The sequence below is a fragment of the Hyla sarda genome, chromosome 5 (assembly GCF_029499605.1).
Source record: "Hyla sarda isolate aHylSar1 chromosome 5, aHylSar1.hap1, whole genome shotgun sequence".
NCBI classification, from domain to species: Eukaryota; Metazoa; Chordata; class Amphibia; order Anura; family Hylidae; genus Hyla; species Hyla sarda.
Window position 1 is genome coordinate 298158568 of NC_079193.1, and position 26077 is coordinate 298184644.

The 26077-nt window shown below is 43.3% G+C and overlaps 1 protein-coding gene across 2 annotated transcripts in view; it reads right to left on the minus strand.

The window, feature by feature from the left end:
* The window catches only part of TTPA (alpha tocopherol transfer protein), a 53438-nt gene that overhangs the window by 7560 nt on the left and 19801 nt on the right, over positions 1-26077 (minus strand). For both annotated transcript variants that reach the window (XR_008844246.1, XM_056522031.1), the window contains exons 2-4: positions 9500-9653; positions 6661-6854; positions 2370-2480 (exon numbers count right to left, since the gene is read on the minus strand). Coding sequence is in view for 1 of the 2 variants with exons in the window: in XM_056522031.1 (XP_056378006.1) it covers positions 2370-2480; positions 6661-6854; positions 9500-9653 (459 nt within the window). In the remaining variant the exon portion in view is untranslated. The remainder of the gene's footprint in view (positions 1-2369; positions 2481-6660; positions 6855-9499; positions 9654-26077) is intronic.

Genomic DNA, 26077 nt, shown 5'->3' on the forward strand with positions numbered 1-26077 from the left:
CTGCTATATAAAAATATAATAATATGTAACGTTCTTCAGAAATATCCCCAGGTCATGGCTCAATAAATCCACCATATATTGCACATATTCCCTTATGGGGTTCAGGGTACACCATAAACATCTAGGTTTTGTATTTCTTCTTTCTTTTTACAACTTATAAGCAGAACAATAAACTCCCATCTAAGATTTTTTGTAACTACTGCTCTTGTGGCCATAGTGGCTGCTATGGGGCCCATAATCTCAGGGGACAAGCTCTACTTTTTACTGTATCCAAGTTCTCAGGAGATAGATACAGCTAGAAATGGTGGTGGAGAAGATAGCCATTCGCTCCCTTCCCTGCTGTTTTTTCCTGCAGGGTTCTCCGGTGCTTAAACATCTTATCCCCTATCCAAAGGATAGGGCATAAGATGCCTGATCGCGGGAGTCCCGCCGCTGGGGACTCCCGGGATCATGCACGCGGCACCCCGTTTGTAATCAGTCCCCGGAGCGTGTTCTCTCCGGGACTGATTACTGGCGACTGCAGGGCGGGCGGCGTGTGACATCACGCCTGCGCCGGCGTGTGACGCCACGCTCCGCCCCTCAATGCAAGCCTACAGGCTATCACGCCCCCCCCCCCCCCCCCGTAGGCTTGAATTGCGGGGCGGAGCGTGACGTCACACGCCGGCGCAGGCGTGACGTCACACGCCGCCCGCCCTGTCGTCGCCCGTAATCAGTCCCGGAGCGAACACGCTCCGGGGACTGATTACAAACGGGGTGCCGCTTGCATGATCCCGGGGTCTCCAGCGGCGGGACTCCCGCAATCAGGCATCTTATCCCCTATCCTTTGGATAGGGGATAAAATGTTTAAGCACCGGAGAACCCCTTTAAATCAGGTTTACATTAAATCACTGTAACAATGTAAACCAGTTTGTGGCCTGCAGGAAAAAACAGCATGGAAGGGAGCTAATGGCTATCTTATCCACCAGTTGTAAAAAGAAAGAAGAAACATGAAACCTAGAAAAAAAAATAAAAAATTAAAACCTGACCATAGTTTGTCAGTCTGCAGGATTTTCTATATTGCTCCTGTAAGAAACAGCCTTTTAGAAATTCTGCAGAGAATACAGGATTTTCCGCTCAGTTTCTGTATTTTTGGTTGACCGCCAGATGACCTAGACAGCCAGATAGAAGTAGGCATTGTGTGAAACGGAGAGAAGAGTCATGGCTGATCTCATGGGACACTATACAAAATAATTCTATTTCTCAGCTTTTATTGTAATATGAGAGACTGCACAGTCATTGTGTCCTGTTACAGTACCAGTCATGGCACCCTTATATCCTGTGAATATAGGCTACATTGCATCCTATGAGGGAATCTACCGATTTGGAAATAGAAAGGAAGAATATCAGTAAAATATACCGTATTTTTTGCCGTATAAGACACACTTTTTCTTCCCCAAAACTTCCCCAAAAAAGTTAGTGTGTCTTATAAGGCGTATATGCACCTATCGCAGCAGTTCCTGTGGCCATCAACGGCCGGGACAACGGCTAATACAGGACATCGTGGCGTCCCCAACAGCTTGCAGGACACCAGGAGGGATCTTACCTGCCTCCTCGTTGTCTGCTCCGTGCCGGGATCCCCTGCATGACCGGCACTCTCCCTCGTCGTCATCACGTCGTCGCGCACACGCCGTCTCATCATCTCATTGGAGCGACGTGTGTAGCGGCGTGCATACCAACGTCATGGCGGCGACGGAGAGTGAGGATACCGGGCAGCAGAGATGTTCCGGAGCGACGGGGACACCTCGGGGACGCGGCGACATCGATGGAGGGCGACATCCAGGGCAGCAGTGACGGGTCTGGAGCGGCGGGGACACGTGAGTACTACCTCCTATACCAGTGGTCTTCAACCAGCGGACCTCCAGATGTTGCAAAACTACAACTCCCCGGCATGCTGGGAGTTGTAGTTTTGTAACATCTGAAGGTCCGCAGGTTGAAGATCACTGTCCTATACTTTACATTGTATTTGGTTCAGAATCTTTATTTTCTAGATTTTTTTCCTATAAAATTAGGTGCGTCTTATATGCCGGAGCGTCTTATATGACGAAAAATACGGTACATAACCTGTGACGAACTGTGTTGTCCATAAGGTATAACCAGTGGAACTATGCTGTCCTCATAACCTGTGACAGCCACAGAACATCCAAAATAGTGACAGCCACAATGTCCGTACAGTGTCACCTGCAGTAACCCCATAATCTATGAGTGCATTATAAGTGCCAGCAACAGTGCCCCCATTATATTAGAAACCCATAACCTCCCGTAACAATGCAATGCCTTTATAATAAGTGACAGCCACAAAGCATCCATCAGTGCCATTATATCTCACTCACCCTTTCCTTGATCTTTTCAGGAAGAAATGGCTTGATTAATGAATATACAGGATAGAAGAGAAGAGGCTCATTTATAAGATGTATCCCTCGGACTTTAAGTGGGAAAGAGTCCTGACAGAATAAATATATATAATAACAACCTGTTATCACCTTGTAAGCATATACATTTAGCATACAGCATATACATCATTAAGTGTTATATTTTTTTCAGGATTTAAAGAAGCGCTCCAGTTATTTTGCAAGGACAGAGGACTCTTCTGTGAGTCCTAAGTGCAGCAGATGATAGACCAGAGGCATAGAGCTAAGTCCCAGTGTATTCCTATGAGATGCAGCTTCAGCCTGTCTTCTTGTAATGGGCTTCTACCTGTTATCTTGGTTGGGTGATGAGTTATCATTATATGGTAAAAAAAAAAACTATTCAGGAGCACTTCTTTAAGGAAAAAAATAAACAATGTTATAATAGTAAAAATAAACACAAATAGGAACACATGTAAAGAGATTTATCAAAACCTGTATAGAGGAAAAATTAACAGGTTGCCCATAGCAACCAGATTAATTTTCAGAGGCCTATTTAAAAATTAAAAGAAACAATCTGATTGGTTGCTATGGGCAACTGGTCAACTTTTCCTCTGCACAGGTTTTGATAAATCTCCCCCATTGTTCATCAACAGTTTATCTATGGGAATACCAGATATGTATTGTGCTAATTAAGAATAGTAATTAGTAATAGTCATGTTTTATGGGTGTAAGAAAATACATGAAAGTTACATAGTTACATAGTTAGTACGGTCGAAAAAAGACATATGTCCATCAAGTTCAACCAGGGAATTAAGGGGTAGGGGTGTGGCGCGATATTGGGGAAGGGATGGGATTTTATATTTCTTCATAAGCATTAATCTTATTTTGTTCCATGAATGTATCTAATCCTGTTTTAAAGCTGTTAATTGTTCCTGCTGTGACCAGTTCCTGAGGTAGACCGTTCCATAAATTCACAGTTCTCATGGTAAAGAAGGCGTGTCGCCCCTTGAGACTAAACTTTTTCTTCTCCAGACGGAGGGAGTGCCCCCTCGTCCTTTGGGGGGGTTTAACCTGGAACAGTTTTTCTCCATATTTTTTGTATGGGCCATTAATATACTTATATACGTTTATCATATCCCCCCTTAAACGTCTCTTCTCAAGACTAAACAATTGTAATTGTAAAGTTGCTGAGCTTTCAGATTTATTTTATAAGTGTCCCTGTCTTTATACAAAACCTTTTGACACGATAAAAGGATATGTCAAAAGTTTTGATTGGTCAATGTCAGTGAATGTCCAGAGCCCAGCCATGGTACAATGCTTCACTTCCCAGCTGGCCACAATCTCCATCCAGTTGCAGGATACTTCCCCATAGACTTATAATAAAGCTGTGTCCTGCAACCGGACAAGGATCACGGACAGCAGAGGAGTGACACGTGCTACAAGATCGTAGGAGTCTCAACTCTCAGATACTGACTGATTAAAACTTTTGCAGAGGCGAAAGCTTCAGGGGTGCAGGAATACAGGTGCTGACCAAGAAGGGGACCAGTGGAGCCAGGTAGATATCAAACAGCTTTAATCCAATGCCTGATGAAACCGCGCAAGCGCGGTGAAACGCGTCGCATTGGATTAAAGCTGTTTGATATCTACCTGGCTCCACTGGTCCCCTTCTTGGTCAGCGCCTGTATTCCTGCACCCCTGAAGCTTTCGCCTCTGCATTTCTGTCGATTCCAGGAAGGCTGCAGACCCAGTTCTCTATACTACAAACGCAGATCCTTGATGTGTGGGAATTTGCACAACCTGGCAGGGTGAGCCTTCATTTTTACCCTCCCTTCTCACGCACCTGTGATCCCGTTAATTCTCCACAAGGGAGCGCCTGTTCTTCTTTTGTTTTACTGATTAAAACTTTTGACATGTCCCTGTAACATGTCAAAAGTTTTGCATAATGGCAGCATCACTTTAAAGGGGTACTCAGCTGCTAGACACCTTATTCCCTGATCGCAGGGGTCCTGCTGCTGGGACCCCGCTGCGGGGACCCCCCTCCACCCCCCCACCCCGAAGCGATCTCTCGCAGCACCCGGCATTCTAAAAAAACGCCGGGTTCCTGCAGCAGTGGTCGTGACGTCACGGCCACGGCCTCCGAGCGTTCTGAACAAAATGTTCAAAACACCGTAGTACCCCTTTAAGACAATGGAGCCTGCACAAACTGCCATTGCGTGGGCACGGTATATGTAATTTTTTCAAATAATTCCCACTGATTCTGTTTTTCCATTCTTTTTGAATAATGTGATTTAGTATTTTATCATGGGCCAGCCTCTTTTAACATTAAAATTTAATGTACCTCCAACAGCCACTAGGTGGAGTTTACGCCAACCTTATACAGCTCTCTTTGAGTTCCGTGGAAGCTGCACAGTACAGATCTACACACAGTTACCTTGCCCTCATGGGATTTTGGATCCATTCATTCTGGAATTGATACATGACATGAAAGTTCTTTTACATCTACAATGTTTATGATCTAAATTTGGCCACCCGGGACATTTCTTCCTTTAATGAAGTGTGGAATTTTTCAAAATCCTGTCTTTTACTATCTTCTATTCTGATATTCTTCAAATTATACTGTTTGTAAAAACCAAATGAACATACTCAAAGCAAAAAGTGGTGATAACTGGGATGGTGTGGGTAAGAAGGGAGAGGACTGGTAGAGCCGATGGAGGGATGTAAAAGGCTTATGTGCTGTGTACAGCTTATACCGAACACATCTGTGTCTATACTGCAACATCTGTCATCTCTAATACTATATTTGGAATCTACACAAATCCAGTAGCTTTCTAATTCGTATCAAATATCTTTAACTGCAATAGTACTGAATTGTATTTTTTCTTATGATGGATGAAAACATGAGCCGTAAGTACAGAAAATCCCTTTTTGTCCACAGTGTGAGGTTAAAATTTTTTGCTGTAAATTCCACTGCAAATATGCGTTATGTAGACACAGCCTATGAAAGCTTAACCCCTTAAGGACGCAGGGTTTTTCCACTTTAATTTTTACCTTCTAAAAATCATAATGCTTTCAATTTTGCACATACAGACCCATATGAGGGCTTATTTTTTGCGCCACCAATTGTACTTTATAATTGCATCAATCATTTCACTACAAAATTTACGGCAAAACCAGAAAAAAAAATATTTGTGGGGCAAATTTGGAAAAAAAGCGCCATTTTGTAAATTTTGGGGGTTACAAGGATACCTAATTTACATAGGTTTTATTTTATTTCGCTAATTAAAAAAACATAACTACATGCATCAAAATTAGTATGTGTAAAATTATCATCTTCGGACTCCCATAACTTTTTTATTTTTCCATATACAGGGATGTATGGGGCTCAATTTTTGCATTGTGATCTGAAGTTTTTATCGGTACCATTTTTGTTTTGATGGGATTTTTGATTGCTTTTTATAAAAAAAAATTAGGGTATACAAAGTGACCAAAAATGCGCAATTTTGGACTTTGGAATTTTTTTTTACATGTACGCCATTGATTGTGCGGTTTAATTAACATTACATTTTTATAGTTTAGACATTTACGCACGCGGTGATACCACATATGTTTATTTTTATTTACATTTTTTTTTATGGGAAAAGAGTGGTGATTCAAACTTTTATTACTTTTATTCACATGTCGCAAATATGTCGTAAATATACGTCCTGCATCGTTAAGGGGTATTCCAGTTTTTTATTTATTTATTTTTTATTTGACTATGCTACAGGGGCTGTAAAGTTAGTGTAGCTCATAATATAGTGTCTGTACCTGTGTTTCATGGTGGTCTTGCAATTCTTATGTGATCTTTGCCATAATGATTATTTTTAACAGCATACAAAATGAGTGTCGTCTCAGCTTTTCCCAGGTTGCAGTAAGACCCAAGACATTACATCACTAGTCAGGTAATGAAAGGGAGTCTGTGCTGCTTCAATGGGTGGAGCGACCGCTAGGTGGGAAAGAAATCATTCTGCAGTGAATTTTAGTTTTGCAACAGCTGGAGGCACCCTGGTTAGAAAACACTGGTCTATTCACAGCAAAGAATGGGTGAAAACGACCTCACACAAGGAAATAGCCATTTCACAAAAAGCATTATGGTGGACTTACAACATGGCCAGTTAACCCCAAGACAATCACAGATCCTAAGCATGTCCATTACTGTCTGGCAGGTAAGTACTAAAATCACCTTATATAACCCCTTTAATGAAATGTAATTAAAAAAAAAAGCTTCACCTACTGTCATGACTGCAGCAATCCTTTTGGCAATAGTTGGGCTGATCTGAAATGCGTGAACTAATCTCCATCCCTGTAAATCGAATATTGCCTTAATACCGTTCCTCTGAGACTCTGCTTCCTTCACTAGAAGCTCAGACGTTATGAGGCTCACTCGAAATACTTCATATACCGTAAACTGCTTTGGTTCCCATTTTTCTGAAAACAAGGAAAATATTGATGTAATAATATTACTATACACAGTGTTATATACACTTATTGTAAATTCAAAGAATATTAGAAGTACAATGCATCTCAAACAATGCATGCCAAAGATCCCATAATATTTCCAGTCAATGACAACCATACACAACGTCAAGGACCAGCAATAAATGCCCCTGGTAAAGTGCCATCTGCAGTACAACTACGTTTCCTCCATTTATAATCACAGTCTTCTTCCAGACAATACAGTGGTCACTCAACATACGATGGTAATCCGTTCCAAATGGACCATCGATTGTTGAAACCATCGTATGTTGAGTGCAATGTAAAGTATAGGACAGTGGTCTACAACCTGTGGACCTCCGGATGTTGCAAAACTACAACACCCAGCATGCCCGGACAGCCAACGGCTGTCCGGGCATGCTGGGAGTTGTAGTTTTGCAACATCTGGAGGTCCGCAGGTTGAAGACCACTGGTAGAGGAAGTTGTACTCACCTGTCCCCGCCGCTCCGGACCGTCACCGCTCGTCACCGCTGCCCTGGATGTCGCCTTCCATCGCTGTTGCCGCGTCCCCGGGGTGTCCCGGCAAGGCCTCTGCTTCCCCAGCATCCTCGCTCTCCGTCGCCGCCATCACGTCGCTACGCTCGCCGCTCCTATTGGATGACGGGACGGCGTGCGTGATGATGACGATGGAGAGCGCCGACCATGCAGAGGATCCCGAAGAGGACGTGCCGGAGCCCCGAGAACAGGTAAGTGATCGTCAGCGGACCACACGGGGCACCGTAAAACGGCTATCCGGTGGCAGCTGAAGCAGTCTGCGCTGCCGGATAGCCGTTTATGCGATGGCCCTGACATAAAAAAGCATCGTATGTTGATGCTGCCTTCAACATGGCATAAGGGGTAAAAGGAAAAAAAGCCCCCAAAATTAGTAGTGCAATTTCTCCCGAGTACGGAGATACCCCATATGTGGCCCTAAACTGTTTCCTTGAAATACGACAGGAATCTGAAGTGAGAGAGTGCCATGTGCATTTGAGGACTAAATTAGGGATTGCACAGGGGTGGACATAGGGGTATTCTACGCCACTGATTCCCAAACAGGGTGCCTCCAGCTGTTGCTAAGCTCCCAGCATGCCTGGACAGTCAGTGGCTATCCAGAAATGCTGTGAGTTGTTGTTTTGCAACAGCTGGAGGCTCTGTTTTGGAAACACTGCCATACAATACGTTTTTTATTTTTATTGAGGGGACAGTGTAAGGGGGTGTATATGTAGTGTTTTACCCTTTATAATGTGTTAGTGTAGTGTAGTGTAGTGTTTTTAGGGTACATTCACACTGGCAGAGGTTTACAGTGAATTTACCGCTAGGAGTTTGCTACTTACTGTAAACCCGCCAGTGTGAATCTACCCTGTACATTCACATGGGGGGGGGGGGGGAACCTCCAGCTGTTTCAAAACTACAACTCCCAGCATGTACTGACAGACCGTGCATGCTGTGAGTTGTACTTTTGCAACAGCTGTAGGCACACTGGTTGGAAAACCTTCAGTTAGGTTCTGTTACCTAACTCAGTATTTTCCAACCAGTGTGCCTCCAGCTGTTGCATAACTTCAACTCCCAGCATGTACTGATCGCCAAAAGGCATGCTGGGAGATGTAGTTATGCAACAGCTGGAGGTACGCAACTACAACTGCCAGCATGCCGAGACAGCTGTTTGCTGTTTAGGCATGCTGGGAGTTGCAGTTTTGCAACATCTGGAGAGCTATAGTTTAGAGACCACTGCACAGTGGTCTCCAAACTGTGGACCTCCAGATGTTGCAAAACTACAACTCCCAGCATACCCAGACAGCAAACTGCTGTGTGGGCATGCTATCAGTTGTAGTTTTGCAAGATCTGGAGGAGCACAGTATAGAGATCACTGTGCAGGGGTCTCAAACTGTAGACCTCCAGCTGTTGCAAAACTGCAACTCCCAGCATGCCTAAACAGCTCTCTGGGCATGCTGGGAGTTGCAGTTTTGCAACATCTGGAGGGTTACAGTTTAGAGACCACTATAGACCCGTATGACCCGGAATAGTCGCAAATCGCAAGTGTGAATTCACTTGCGATTTGCGGCGATCGCTGACATGGGGGGGTCTGATGACCCCCCTAGGCATTTGCGCGAGGTGCCTGCTGATAGATATCAGCAGTCACCCCGGTCTCGTCCCCGCCCGGCGCGCGTCGGGGACCGAAATTCCCATGGGCGTACGCCCTTGGTCCTTAAGGGGTTAAAACCTTTGCTCAGTTTCTCTAGCCTAAGGCTAAGTTTCCACTTGTTTTTTTTTCTGGCAGTTTTTGGAATTCTGCCACTGCAGTTTTTCAGCCAAAGCCAGAAGTGTATTGAAAAGGAATAGGACATATAAAGGAAGGACTTACACCTCTCCTCCCTTATGGATCCACTTCTGACTTTGGCTCAAAAACTGCAGCGACAGATTTCCAAAAACTGCCAGAAAAAAATCCAAGTGGAATCCTAGCCTAAAGGAGCTGATCTGATGGATCCCCACGACATGTCATAAATTCAATTAAAGGAGTAGTCTCATGGAAGTTTTAGATCGATTGAAATTATTCAATGCAAAGGTGTCCATGGCATTAACCTTATATGATTTATATTTACCAATTCTATAAATAAGAACTTTGCTTCCATACGCATCCCTTGACCTCAGTACGCCATGGTAGCCAGCAGCATAGAGTTTAAGGAGGGAAGATGGGCGTAAGTCGGCACTAATTTCTGGACACTCCTTCCTCCATTTGTGGTAGTTTTTCAATAGCTGAAAAAATATAAATCAAATTGTTAGTGTGAACGTTCTATGTAAAACACGGCAGATGGCTTTTGTGCATCGAGAAGATCCAGGATTCCATACATGAGCTGATCCACGGGTGTCAGCTGCTGCAGCTTATTACCCTCCTCCGTGTATGTATAATATTATATTACGGGTGTACGATTTATGCAGCTCCCTGATATGATCCAGAGGTAGGACCCCCAAGCAATCGCCTATCACAGTGTTTCCCAGCCAGGGTCCCTCCCGCTGTTGCAAAACTACAGCACCCAGCATGCCCGGAAAGCCTTTTTCCAGCCAGCGTGCCTCCAGCTGCTGCAAAACTACAACTCCCAGCATACCCGGACAGCCTTTGGCTGTCCGGGCATGCTGGGAGTTGTAGTTTTGCAACAGCTGGAGGCACCTTGGTTGGGAAACACTGATCTATCTTGATGTCTGGGATTGGAAGAAAGGATTTTTCCAGCGCCATCTTTGTACATGCGCCAGCTTTTTCCAGCGCCATCTTTGTACATGCGCAGCGTCTGGTATTGCAGCTGTTCCTCATTTACTTAAAAATATAAGTTCTTCCTTTTATAATTCGCTTTCCGTGTGAATGCACATAGCTTTGGCTCAAAAAAACTACATCTTTTATTTATTTTGCAGGTGGTAAATGACCATTAAAGTCTATAGAGATAAAGCCATATTTGATCAGAATTACATGTGTATTTCACATGCTGGGGTGCCTTATGGCCATGTTTACACGGCCAAAAATGGGCGGAAAATACAGGTGGACATTCCGCACATTTGCTTGATTCAGCGGCACTAGGGGCAGATTTATCAAAACCTGTCCAGAGGAAAAGTTGCTGAGTTGCCCATAGCAACCAATCAGATCGCTTCTTTCATTTTGCAGAGGCCTTGTTAAAAATGAAAGAAGAAATCTGATTGGTTGCTATGGGCAACTCAGCAACTTTTCCTCTGGACAGGTTTTGATAAATATCCTCCTAGGACCTCTCGGATATGCCTTTCCGAATTTTCAGAAACAATGAACAGGTTTGTTGTTCCTGCGGAGGCCCAAATCAGGATCTCTGCGGCAGAAACATTGCTGCAGCTGCAGGGACTTTGCTGCAGCTGCATCTCTGATCGGAATAACTCCACGGAATTTTGCTCGGAAATTCCACTGTGTGAATATGGTCTTAAGCTGGAATTCTACGCCACTTTTGTCTGGATTGTTTTTTTGGGCAGAAAAAAAAACACGACAAAAAAAACTGCCCCGTAGATTCTTACCAACAAGATGCAGTTTGTAAATTACTTTTTATTATTTTTTTTTTATTTATTTAGTAAATAGTGGGGAACATTTTATAAATGCCTGCACAGAGAAAAAGTGGAGCAGTTGCCTATAGCAACCAATCAGATCGCTTCTCTTGGTTTTCAGAGGCCTTTTTAAGAATCAAAAAAGCTATCTGGTTGCTATGGGCAACTGCGCCACTGTTTCCCTGCACAGGTTTGGAAAAATCCCCCCCAAGTGTTTTTTTTCTTTTTTTCTTTTCATTGCAAGTCATGTGATTCATCTGTGCAACTTATCATGTGACTCTATTTTATTGAAAAAGTAAAAAAAATAAAAACCCTGCTAGATAAAATGTCAATTTGAAATCCACATTTTTTTTATTTTTTTGCATTTTTACTTCTAAGTTTCCTGAAAAAAACGCCATATCCTCTGCGATTTTAGAAAAAGTCTAAAAACGCTACAAAAGGATGAAAAAAAAAAACACCACAAGAAATTCATTTATTTTTTTGTTAAAGGGGTACTACCGTGGAAAACTTTTTTATTTTTTTTTAATTTTTTAAAATCTACTGGTGCCAGAAAGTTAAACAGATTTGTAAATGACTTCTATTAAAAAATCTTAATCCTTCCAGTATTTTTTAGGGGCTGTAAACTAAAGAGAAATCCAAATAAGAAATGCATTTCCTGTGATGTCCTGACCACAGTGCTCTCTGCTGACCTCTGCTGTCCATTTTAGGAACTGGAGAAAATCCTCATAGCAAACATATGCTTCTCTGGACAGTTCCTAAAATGGACAGCAGAGAGCACTGTGGTCAGGACACTAGAGGAAATGCATTTCTTTTTGGATTTCTCTTTAGTATACAGCCACTAAAAAGTGCTGGAAGGATTAAGATTTTTTTTACAAGTGATTTACAAATCTGTTTAACTTTCTGGCACCAGTTGATTTAAAAAATAAAATAAAATATTCCACGGTAGTCCCCCTTTAAACCAAGTGGAATCCCAGCCTTATGAAGAAAGCAGACAGCATTTATAAAATTTTCTGCTATTACAACTGCTAAATACGCTCAACAGACACCTTGTACATAATATAGTCAGCCGCAGTCATGTGACAAAACATGTGACTACTGGGTGCCGTAGTGGCTCAAACAGAGCTCTGCAATGTAAGATGATGTATTGCCTGCCAGCCATCATTGCAGCATACATGATCATTCATGGAGAACATTGATCTGCTTCCAAGCTAATAATGCTCTAATGAATGGTTACGCTGCGTTGTCAGGTTACACCTATGGATCCTTTGGTTCTACAATAGTAAACTATAGCTGAGAATTAGGATCGTTTGTGCAAACCACAGCTCCACCTTTGTTTGTTGGCTTAACTGTAATATAAGTATTGTGTTTTTACTGCCAATACGCCACTCCTTCCAGCACGACTTGGAAGACTGAACTACTCAGTGTAAGACAAGACGTTCATCCATATCTGTGGGATACTACATAGCTTAAAGGGGTACTCCGGTGGAAAACAAATGTTTTCAAATATACTGGTGGCAGAAAGTTATACAGATTTGTAAATTACTTATATATAAAAATCTTAATCCTTCCAGTACTTATCAGCTGCTGTATTCTTCAGAGGGAGTTGAGTAGTTCTTTCTAGTCTGACCACAGTGCTCTCTGCTGCCACCTGTCCATGTCAGGAACTGTAAAGAGTTGTTGACATGACCACCACTATCCTCCTCACAGCGATTGATGGCTTGTATAGGAAGATACATAGCCATGAAACCCTAATTTTGTGTTTCCTAACCAGGGGGCCTCCAGCTGTTGCCAAACTACAACTCCAAGCATGCCCGGACAGCCATTTGGTTATTTTTTTTTGGCTGTACAAATTGTACTCATCCATTTACACATAACTTTCTGGTTTATGATAGCACAATGACTTTTGGACACTATTGCAAAACATTTAGTGCAGAAAAACAATTGTACAACATTCTTTCACAATTCCAGACTACACAGAATTGTAATCTCCTTTAGTAAAGATGGCGTTGGTGACCTATGCTATGGACTGTGAAAAAGGGAACAGACATTGCTCTTTATAAAAGGCATAACTTGAAGCACATGGGCTCTTGGTGGTATTTGCCATTAGGCACCTGTAGGCCTGTGCCTAGGGTAGCAGTGTTGGGGGGGGGACTTAGAGTGAGTACAAAAATGCTGAATACTTTTACCTGCTGCTGCCATGCTGTGGGTGAGCCCACATGGGTCAGAACTGCTGTGAATTTTACCTGCATATTTACAGCTGCTCATTGTGTAGTGGATTTGTTATCCACTATCTGTGTATGGAGGTGAGATCCACTGTGAATCTGTAGCAAAATCTGCATATAAAAAAGTTAAGACACTTATGGAATCCCTCTAAGGGTATTTCACAATGCGCCGCTGACTGTCACTAGCGTGATCTCCCTGCTGTGCCCGTGTGTCCTGCGTGTCTGTAGTGAACAGTGAGTGCATGCGCAGTTTACTCTCAGACATCATGGTCATTCTAGGCCTAGCTTAGGGAGCAGGGGAGCAAAAACAATGTCTGTGAGTAAACTGCCCATGCGCGCGCAGTTTACTACAGACTGGCAGATCTCTGTGTGTCTGCTCATAGCAGTGGATTGCTGCTAAGAGCAGACATGCAGGACACATTGATGGTCAGCGGCGCATCCGCAGCTTGAAATACCCTGCAGATGCGCTACATGTGACCCTACCCTAAGGACATGTTTACACAGTTATAAAAACCAGGGGCATAAATCGCCTTGAAAAACAGCCTCGGAAACTGAAATTTTTTTTAATGTGATTTTTCAAACTCCAATTGACTTCAATGTGAGCGCTGTTTTCATGTGTTGAGCATTGTCCATTGATGTCAATGAAAGCTGGAAACTGAGCTTTTTTAGGGTCTTTTTTGCCCATGTGTCCATACCCTAATGGAGTGTATTCAGTCCGAGTGCCTAGGTTAGCATGATCTGTGAAAACCCCCCTATGAGGGCACCAATATAAAATACATTACAGGACAAATGACAGAGGGTCTTATAGGTTCTCTGAAGCACTAGGGCTCATGGGGACTGCACCACCTATAGCTACGCCCTTGTTTATTTATTGCAGATCAGTCAATTCAGTATGCAATAATTTTACTTACACCTTGTGAAATGGTTAGGATAATATTAGAGATGCCTATATTTATTAGCTTCTAAACAAAATCACAAATTCAAGATCAGTATATAATTGGAATTAGACAGGTAATACCCCTGCAATCAAATATTCATGGCCTGTTCCAAGGACTGTGCAGATTTCGGTGCAGATTTGAAACTGTGCACAGGTGCAGGGACTCCTGTTACTCCCCGGACTTCCTGCTCCTGTACAAGTAGTGAGCAGTGATGCATACAGTACTGTATGAACCACCAATCACTACTGTACATGAGCAGGGAGTCAAGGGATGAACAGAACTAGGAAATCTGCAGCAAATTCACATCAAATCCTGTAAATTTTGGTACAAATCTGCCACTGCATAAAGAAGCATGGACTCTTGTTTATCCCGGACTCTCTGCTCCTGTACATTAGTGAGCGGTGATGCATACAGTACTGTACATTCACTTGTCTGGGTGTGAATGCAAAGTGAACTTTGAGGTATGCAGTATTATTTGCCTTTAGTGCTGTACAAAGGCAGGGAGCATAGGGATAAACAGGAGTCCCTGCTCTGGTATGTACAGGTCAAGTTAAAAAAGTAAATATATTTCATATCTGCAACAATTGGTATACCGCAGATTTCAAATATGCATTGCAGGTGATTGTGGATTTTTCCACTTAGTGGCACAGATTTATTATTGTTGTAGGTTTTCTCCCTATTTGAAATTTATCCAGCTGTTTTGTTTTTTTTTCACCATGTTTGGATAAAAAAATTATAATACAAAAAACCCTACATACACAATTTTGTTTCTGTCCAAATTAAAGATTTGGGATAAAAGAAAAAAAAATGCATTTTTTTTTTGTAGGTTTCAACAATAATCTCTTTATTGTAGTTTAGTTATGTTAAAAAAAATTGGACACCCCCACTTTATTGGGTAAAATGCAAATAGTGGAGTTATTTGTTTAAATTTTGGTACACAAAAACGTGCACCAAAATTTGTTGCAAAAGCCAACACTAAATTGTTGGGCTGTAAAGAGTAAATCTGGGCCTGTTTGGCTGGGATGTACAAAATCTGCACAAATCCACTTTGCTGATGCTGTAAATGCTGCAGATTATCTGTACTAAAACTCTGTGCAGAAGATCTGCAGCATTTTCGCTGCCTATGGCTGGAGCCCTAATAGTTTTTTATTTAATTGTATTTTTTTTTTTAACTAGTAATTTCCCGTAATGCAAAGATCACTCACTCATTTACTGGTGCAAAGAAAAAAGTATCAGTATCAAAATAGCCTATATCCCACCCAGTCCTATCACTGTGGTTTACACATTTGTCTTTACCACATTACTATATTAGGTTGGGTTCACACATAGTATTTTGTTCAGTAACCGAAACCATAATGGAAAGATTTTCACTTTTTTGTTTTCATTTCACCCTGCCTAATAATAAGAATTCACACATAGTTCAGTACAATCATTTCCTGCAAATGACAATGAAATATCTGGTTTTCACAACAATGCAACCAGGCCATGCCAATTTAAATATTTAAGTTAATTCTGCTACTGATCTACACTAATAGAAAATGATATATTTCTGACATTTGTGTTAATTATTCATATTTTTTTTTAGGTGGATTCCAAATTGGTGTAACATGAGCGCAAATCATAGCCCGGCCACAGATCTAATCCTCCAAGCAGCATTATAGAATCACTGGAATCCCAATCCATGCATCCATCATGTGTAATATAACAGAATAGAAAAACACATTTAGAAAAGAGAGAAAAATGGAAAAAAAAAATATAAAAACATCAAAAAGATATAGCTGAACAAACTGACTAGGAATGTAGCCCCAGGGTATTGAATATAGAAAAATATATATAACAATACACATATACATATAATTTTATGTCTGACTGGAGGCTCACAATATATGCAATTAACTTTCTTTACTTAACTCACAGCAGCGAAGTAGTTGATATCAGAGTTAACATGAGAGAAAAAAACTTTAAGGTGCAACCAAACATTATAGGTAACAGTAACGTCCAATCCTGTTAGAGTACAGGTGATATAAGGTTAGGCAGGTATAACTCCTCCCTCTTTCTTCGCTGCTCATTGCAAGAGATACGTATTGTTGTTTATTCCTCCCAGTATTTTGATATATTGTACTCCCATATAATAATAGGTTATCATTATAATAACTTGCTATAATCCTATATCGCCTATATATCACACATACACTACCCATTTTCATATTCTGCCCCTCTCCCGTTCACACCCGCCCCAGTCCCCTTTATATATCCACCGTTCTTGTGATATTTCTTATTTTATTTTCATTACTTTTCCCCACAGGCACTCCGTTCGCTTCCGCGCAGCCCATTCTCCTCAGCAGCGCTGACTGTCTCCCGCTCGCATACTCTGCAGGATATACAGTCCTTCTAATATTATCATAACTTACCTTATCCTATCCCAGGAAAGTTGGGTACTTTTCAGTACCGTTTCCTTAATATTAAATCTTTAATATTTCATACCATTTTTGTTACGCCGAGCGCTCCGGGTCCCCGCTCCTCCCCGGAGCGCTCGCAACATCCTCGCAACTGCAGCGCCCCGGTCAGATCTGTTGACCGGGTGCGCTGCGATACCGCCCCCAGCCGGGATGCGATTCGCGATGCGGGTGGCGCCCGCTCGCGATGCGCACCCCGGCTCCCGTACCTGACTCGCTCTCCGTCGGTCCTGTCCCGGCGCGCGCGGCCCCGCTCCCTAGGGCGTGCGCGCGCCGGGTCTCTGCGATTTAAAGGGCCACTGCGCCACTGATTGGCGCAGTTGGCTTAATTAGTGTGTTCACCTGTGCACTCCCTATGTATACCTCACTTCCCCTGCACTCCCTCGCCGGATCTTGTTGCCATTGTGCCAGTGAAAGCGTTTCCTTGTGTGTTCCTAGCCTGTGTTCCAGACCTCCTGCCGTTGCCCCTGACTACGATCCTTGCTGCCTGCCCCGACCTTCTGCTACGTCCGACTTTGCTCTTGTCTACTCCCTTGTACCGCGCCTATCTTCAGCAGTCAGAGAGGTTGAGCCGTTGCTAGTGGATACGACCTGGTTGCTACCGCCGCTGCAAGACCATCCCGCTTTGCGGCAGGCTCTGGTGAATACCAGTAGCAACTTAGAACCGGTCCACTAGCACGGTCCACGCCAATCCCTCTCTGGCACAGAGGATCCACCTCCTGCCAGCCGAATCGTGACAGTAGATCCGGCGCCAGCTCCTGCACCTCCTCCGCAGCGAGTGGCCGCTTCCGGCCTACGACTATCCTTGCCGGATAAATTTGATGGGGACTCTAAGTTTTGCCGTGGCTTTCTTTCACAATGTTCCCTGCACCTGGAGATGATGTCGGACCAGTTTCCTACTGAAAGGTCTAAGGTGGCTTTCGTAGTCAGCCTTCTGTCTGGGAAAGCTCTGTCATGGGCCACACCGCTCTGGGACCGCAATGACCCCGTCACTGCCTCTGTACACTCCTTCTTCTCGGAAATTCGAAGTGTCTTTGAGGAACCTGCCCGAGCCTCTTCTGCTGAGACTGCCCTGCTGAACCTGGTCCAGGGTAATTCTTCCGTTGGCGAGTACGCCATCCAATTCCGTACTCTTGCTTCCGAATTATCCTGGAATAATGAGGCCCTCTGCGCGACCTTTAAAAAAGGCCTATCCAGCAACATTAAAGATGTTCTGGCCGCACGAGAAATTCCTGCTAACCTGCATGAACTTATTCATCTAGCCACTCGCATTGACATGCGTTTTTCCGAAAGGCGTCAGGAGCTCCGCCAGAATATGGACTTTGTTCGCACTAGGCGTTTTTTCTCCCCGGTTCCTCTCTCCTCTGGTCCTCTGCAATCCGTTCCTGTGCCTCCCACCGTGGAGGCTATGCAAGTTGACCGGTCTCGCTTGACACCTCAAGAGAGGACACAACGCCGCATGGAGAATCTCTGCCTGTACTGTGCCAGTACCGAACACTTCCTGAAGGATTGTCCTATCCGTCCTCCCCGCCTGGAAAGACGTACGCTGACTCCGCACAAGGGTGAGACAGTTCTTGATGTCAACTTTGCTTCTCCACGCCTTACTGTGCCTGTGCGGATATCTGCCTCTACCTTCTCCTTCTCTACTATGGCCTTCTTGGATTCCGGATCTGCAGGAAATTTTATTTTGGCCTCTCTCATCAACAGGTTCAACATCCCGGTGACCAGTCTCGCCAGACCCCTCTACATTAATTGTGTTAACAATGAAAGATTGGACTGTACCGTGCGTTATCGCACGGAACCCCTCCTAATGTGCATCGGACCTCATCACGAAAAAATTGAGTTTTTGGTCCTCTCCAATTGCACTTCCGAAATTCTCCTTGGATTACCGTGGCTTCAACGCCATTCCCCAACCCTTGATTGGTCCACAGGAGAGATCAAGAGCTGGGGTACTTCTTGTTTCAAGGACTGTCTTAAACCGGTTCCCAGCACTCCCTGCCGTGACCCTGTGGTTCCCCCTGTAACCGGTCTCCCTAAGGCTTATATGGACTATGCTGACGTGTTTTGCAAAAAGCAAGCTGAGACTTTACCTCCTCACAGGCCTTATGACTGTCCTATTGACCTCCTCCCGGGCACTACTCCACCCCGGGGCAGAATTTATCCTCTGTCCGCCCCAGAGACTCTTGCTATGTCTGAATACATCCAGGAAAATTTAAAAAAGGGGTTTATCCGCAAATCCTCCTCTCCTGCCGGAGCTGGATTTTTTTTTGTGTCCAAAAAAGATGGCTCCCTACGTCCTTGCATTGATTACCGCGGACTTAATAAAATCACGGTAAAGAACCGCTACCCCCTACCTCTCATCTCAGAACTCTTTGACCGCCTTCAAGGTGCCCACATCTTTACCAAACTGGACTTAAGAGGTGCTTATAATCTCATCCGCATCAGGGAGGGGGACGAATGGAAAACTGCATTTAACACCAGAGATGGACACTTTGAGTATCTGGTCATGCCCTTTGGCCTGTGCAACGCCCCTGCTGTCTTCCAAGACTTTGTTAATGAAATTTTTCGTGATCTCTTATATTCCTGTGTTGTTGTGTATCTGGACGATATTCAGATTTTTTCTGCCAACTTAGAAGAACACCGCCAGCATGTCCGCATGGTTCTTCAGAGACTTCGAGACAATCAACCGTTTCTCTCCCAAACTTGTTTCTCCCACTCCTGTTTCCGGTTCTTCTGACATCTTCTCCGTGAAGGAGATACTGGCCTCCAAGACGGTCAGAGGAAAAAAATTTTTTTGGTTGATTGGGAGGGCTGTGGTCCTGAAGAGAGATCCTGGGAACCTGAGGACAACATCCTAGACAAAAGTCTGGTCCTCAGGTTCTCAGGCTCCAAGAAGAGGGGGAGACCCAAGGGGGGGGGTACTGTTACGCCGAGCGCTCCGGGTCCCCGCTCCTCCCCGGAGCGCTCGCAACATCCTCGCAACTGCAGCGCCCCGGTCAGATCTGCTGACCGGGTGCGCTGCGATACCGCCCCCAGCCGGGATGCGATTCGCGATGTGGGTGGCGCCCGCTCGCGATGCGCACCCCGGCTCCCGTACCTGACTCGCTCTCCGTCGGTCCTGTCCCGGCGCGCGCGGCCCCGCTCCCTAGGGCGCGCGCGCGCCGGGTCTCTGCGATTTAAAGGGCCACTGCGCCACTGATTGGTGCAGTTGGCTTAATTAGTGTGTTCACCTGTGCACTCCCTATGTATACCTCACTTCCCCTGCACTCCCTCGCCGGATCTTGTTGCCATTGTGTCAGTGAAAGCGTTTCCTTGTGTGTTCCTAGCCTGTGTTCCAGACCTCCTGCCGTTGCCCCTGACTACGATCCTTGCTGCCTGCCCCGACCTTCTGCTACGTCCGACCTTGCTCTTGTCTACTCCCTTGTACCGCGCCTATCTTCAGCAGTCAGAGAGGTTGAGCCGTTGCTAGTGGATACGACCTGGTTGCTACCGCCGCTGCAAGACCATCCCGCTTTGCGGCGGGCTCTGGTGAATACCAGTAGCAACTTAGAACCGGTCCACTAGCACGGTCCACGCCAATCCCTCTCTGGCACAGAGGATCCACCTCCTGCCAGCCGAATCGTGACAATTTTCATCTTATATTGTATAGTCCTCTTTATTATATAAAATAAGATGACTTCAGAGAATTATCACAGTAAAGTCACTAGAGAGGAAAATACCTCTACTATTATTAATGAGGGAGATATATTTAACTCCGAATTAATAAAAAATATAGTAGACCAATCTGTATCCAAATCTGTGCATTTAGCAGTTAAGTCTGCAATGTCTACCATACGTGATTCTATATCAGAATCTGTAGCTATGGCCATTTCTAACCCAAATCCAACTACTATTTACCCTTTTACTCCATCTGATAATTTTTGGTCAGCAGAAGAATGCACCACTGACCTAGCCAAGGGACATAGACATCAGGGAAAGTGCAAGCAAAAAAGACGTTTTTGCACCAATGACGACCAGCAAAACCCTTCTAAGCGAGTCGCTCGCACTGGGTTAGGTCAAGAAAATTCAGACAGACCAGCTCATGCTAGTCACCAGAATGATGCTAGTTGTTCGCATCACAGACCCTCTGACCGAGAGGAAGACAAATGTAGTAGGGCCAAGAGAGCTCAGAAAAGAGCAAAACCCGATTCTTATGTAGTCCCTTCTTCCTCTTTGTCAGACTCAGATTCTGACATATCAAATTTATCTGATGAGGACATCATTTCTGAATAAGGTGAAATTTCTGACAATAATAATGCTGACACTGGGGAAATTCGGCTATCTTAGATTGCCAAGGCACACCTTATTTCAATCCGGACTTTATTAAACACCCGAGATCTTCAGAGTGGCTACCTAACCCTCATCTAGCCAAATACTTATCTAACAGAATAAGAAAAGCTCTTGATAAAGCAACATGAAACAAATTAAGATCAGAGTGTCCAAGACCCACATTACCTGCTAAGGCAGAGTATACCTCCGAAATCGATCCCATACTGGTAAAATATATAAATAAATCGGGGAAGAATCCCAAGAAAGGCCTGGACAGGTCACTTAAAGCTTGTCAGGACAAGCTACTAGATGTTCTAGGTCCATTGACCAAAATATTAGAAATGTCCGAGACCTCTCTATCATCTGGACAACCTATTGATAATACTGTTATGCGTGGTTGGGCTCAAAGGGCTCTTTGCCTTCTTTGCAATGCCAACGCAGCCATGTCAGCAGAAAGACGACGCACAATTTTTTTTTTTTTTTTTTCAACAATCAATAGCATACAATAACTTTAGATATCATAATGCCACAAATCCATATTACTTAGTCCTTATCCATCCCCTTCCCCTCCCCCCCCGCCAATGCGAAAAAGTAAAAATAAAAATAAAAAAATAATTAGTTTCCTTTTCCTTGCTCTTTGTCTTCTCCTCCCTTTTACCACTTCTCCCATATTTTTTTTTATATCTCTGCATTTGTTTAGGTGAAGATTGAGCCTTCAAATGCTCATATTTTTTTTATTTTATCCACCAGATTTAACCATTCCAGTATACTTGGTACCCTGACAGAGAGCCATACCCTCAGAATCAATAATTTTGCACAAAACAGAACCTTGTTGCCAAGCAACATATGCAAACCCCCTTGTTCTGCCTCTTCCAGAATTACTAATCTGCCCATAAGGGCAATCAGAGTTCTCAATCTATTATTAATTTGATGCCCTACCTCTTCCCAATAAGTAGTTATTTTCCGACAATTCCATATAATATGTATTATGTCCACTTCACTCATCGCACATCTAGGACATGATGAACCTACATTGGTTCCCATCTTGGCCAGTGATTTCGGGGATAAATATGTATTGTACAGGATCCTTAATTGAGTAAAGCAAAAATTATTATTAATTGAGATATTGGGGATATTCCTCAAAATATTATCCCACTGGGACTCTGAAAATTCTCCCAGCCATTTTGCCCAAGTTGCGCTATACTTCAAATAAATTTTCTTCTTATTTTCTTTCAGTAATAAACCATATATTATAACCATTATTTTCTTACCATAAGTGTTCGTTTTTATCAACTCTAACAGACCATGTTTCTGAATTAGCAAATCATTCTTAGACTCTGTGCTCCGAAAAGCGTGACTCAATGAGAGAAACCTAAAATATTGATTCCTATTTAGTGCGTATCTATCAACTAAATTATCAAACGTGACCATCCTATCACCCTCCATTATTTGTGAGACATACTTAAGTCCATGGTTAATCCAAAATCTGGCATCTTCCATCTTCTCAAATTCAGCCAAATTGTAATTATACCATAGAGGTGTAAACTCTGTGCCCCCCTTAATCCCTATGTTTTTTTTTAAATAAACCCCAACCCTTCAAAATCATCCTTCCATATGAGAAGGAGGAATCTATTTGTTTTGCCTCTAAACTCTCCAATATTCCATAACCACCCCAAGGACTAATCAACCTGCAGTGTTGTAAACACAAACAATTATCTCTATCCAAAATATATTTAACTATACGGGCCAGGTAATACAATTTGAAGTTCGGGGCCGCACAGCCCCCCTCCCTGGATTTTGCACACAACACCTCATATTTTAATCTCGGCCTTTTCCTCCCCCAAATGAAGCGATTTAACTTCCTATGGAATTGATCAAACCAAAATTCTGGAATCCATATTGGGGCCGCATTTAACAAAAAAAGAAGCTGAGGTAAAATTATCATTTTTATCAGGGCTACCCTATGGGCCATAGAGAGAGGGAGTTTCCCCCAGACCTGCATCTTATTCTCCATTCTCTTTACTAGGGGATTCAGATTAACTTCCATAAATCTTTGCGGGTTGACTGTAATCTTGACTCCAAGATAATCCAAGCTCTGTTCCTCATTCACTATACTAAGTGGAACCTCCCCTGCCTTCAAGCTGAACCCGATAGGCATGATATAGGATTTTATCCATGATATAGGACTTAATCTCCAGCCCTGCATATTTCCCAAAGTTTGCAAATAATTCTATAATTTCTGGAAGAGCCACTCTCGGGTCCTGTACAAAAAGGAGGACATCCACATATAACGAAAGTCTATGTTCCTCACCATATAATCTAAATCCTTCTACAGTGGATAAAGCAGGAATCAGGTTAGCCAAGGGCTCAATGTACAATGCGAAAAGTAGGGGTGACAGAGGGCAGCCCTGACGAGTTCCTCTACTTAGTACAAATCCTCTAGATAGGTATTGACCCCATCTTATTCTAGCCGACGGGGATAGGTATAGTAATTTAATCTGAGTTATAAATCTTTCCCCAACCCCGACTGCTCTCAGTACTTCCCACAGGAAGCTCCACTCCACCCTGTCAAACGCCTTAGTGGCATCCAAAGACAGGATGGAGCGGAGCCTACCCTCACCCCTTTGAATGTTCTCATATGTCCTTTGGATATTAGTAAATAGGCTTCTCTGCGGTATAAATCCAGACTGATCCTTATTAAATAACTTACCAATAACTCGGCTGAATCTCATCACCAGGATCTTAGCAAAGATCTTCACATCAGAGTTCAGCAAAGATATTGGTCTATATGACTCTGCAAATAACAAATGTTTATTCTTTTTAGGGATTAATAAGATATGAGCTTCTAACATGGATTTGGGGAGTGACCCCCCTTTACAGGATTCATTAATTATATCTAAAATAATAGGGGCGAGCACATTAACAAATTTTCTATAGATTCCAAAGGGCAATCCATCTGGACCCGGGACTGATTTAGCTGGAGTAGAGTGAATTACTTCTCTCACCTCACTTCGTTCTATGGGGTGTCCAACTCCAAGCGCTCTTGATGTGTCACTCTAGGTAGATTAACCTGTTCCAGAAAGCGCCTACAGTCAGACTCCCCCACACAAATTTCCGAGGCATATATTTTCTTGAAGGCCTGCTCAAACACTTCCACTACCTTTTCAGGCTCATTCACCAAGTACCCATTAATATCATATATAAATCCATTAATCTGACTAGAACCCTGGGACTTAAGGAGACGAGCTAGCATGGTGTTCGGCTTACCTCCCTCACAGAAATATCTTTGACCCACAAAAAATACCTTATTCTGCGCTTTCTCCCTATGCCACATAGCCAGATTCCCTTGGGCCCCTTTTAGTTTATCCCAGTTAGTAGTGGTTTTATGTGTAAAAAAAATAATTTTCTGCTTCCCTGAGTTCATTAGCTCCTACTCTCTTTCCCTAAAAAGTTTTTTTTTCTTATTAATTTAAAAAAAACAGCAGCCCTCTAAAAAAGGCTTTAAACGCATCCCAAACTATTCCAATATCGTCCGAATTCTTACTTATTAACCAAAAGGCCTTAATTTCTTCCTCCAAGAATTCATCCTTCCCAAGAACTGTAAGCCAGTGAGAATTAATTCTTAGAGGAAGCCTGGGAACCCTACCTATCCCAGTCTCCAAGTACAAGACCATTGGGGTATAATTCGATACAGAGCAGGGATAACAAGAGATCTTTTTAACTCTATCCCTCACTTCACAATTACCTAAAAATAGATCAATATGGGAGGCTGCTTGATAAGAGGTGCTGAAACAAGTATATTTAGTGTAATCCCCATACAAAGCCCTCCATAGGTCCAACCAGCCAACTTCCTCCAAAAATTTACTAAGCATAGTCCTGTACGGAGTCATGGATGTTCTGCCCACCCTGTCTTTTATGGGGTCAATGACTGCATTTAAATCACCAGCAACAATAAGGGGAACCCCAGATCTAGCCTGGAGAAATCGGAGCAACTCACAAAAAACCTCCAATGAGAATGGCGGAGGGATATACAGAAAAACCAAAATCAATTCCACATTATCAAAAAGACCATGTAAGAAAATATATCTCCCCCTAACATCTATTTCCTTAGTAATAATCTCACATGTAATAGATCTATGAACATAGACAGATACCCCGGCCGAATAGTTTGAGAACACTGCGTGAAATTCCTTGCCCGTCCACCGTCTAGTAGCTTTAGATTTTGTTTCATGGGTCAAGTGAGTTTCAAGAAGGGCAACAATGGCAGGGAGAAAACGAGAAATTTGATCTGTAATGGCACATCTCTTCACCTTATCCGACATTCCCCTCACATTCCAAGAGTAAATCTTAATCATCTATGTAATAGACAGAGAGAAAAAAAACAAAAAAAAACAATGCATCGGCGGAGAGCCCACCCAACCCTAAACCCCACCCCCCCTTTCCCTCCCCTCCCCCCTTTCCCCCTACCTGAACTTACTTTGGTGAGATACATAAGGCCTCTCTAACTCACGCCCATTCCACTCCTCCCCCCACATTCCTCTCCCCCCGACGAAAGAGAAAAAAACTATTCATTAATGTGATTATACTCAGAGCTCCTGAAAATCCAACCAATCATTTGCTTGCCGGGGATCCAAAAAGAATAACACTTTCTCCTTAAAATTTACTCTCAGTTTCGCTGGGAAGAGAATTGAGAATCCTATATTAGCTTGATGCAGTCTCCTCCTGACCTCCCTAAAAGAGGCCCTAGCCAATTGGGTCTCCGTAGAGAAGTCAGGATATAAAGATATACGAGAATTGTTATACATCAACCCCGGTTGACCTCTTGCTAATCTCAACAAGGAGTCCCTATCTTCAGACAACAGAAATTTCATTAACATAGTCCTGGGTGGTGATCCCAGTGGGGGACGCTTCACAGGGACTCAAGCCCGCTCTATTTTGAATAGATTGGTAAACTTAATATCGCTAAATGTTTTCTTAATCCATAATTCACAAAATTCCACAGGAGAGTCCCCCTCTTCCCCCTCCGGGAGACCGATAAGTCTAATGTTTAAGCGTCTAGCTCTATCTTCCATATCTGTTCATTTCTTTTTCAGAAAAATGTTCTCCTCAGCAAGTTTATCCGTTGTTAATTTAACCAGATCAACTTTAGATTTCGTTTCGGGGACCTCTTTTTCAATTGCCATCACCCTCTCTCTGATTTT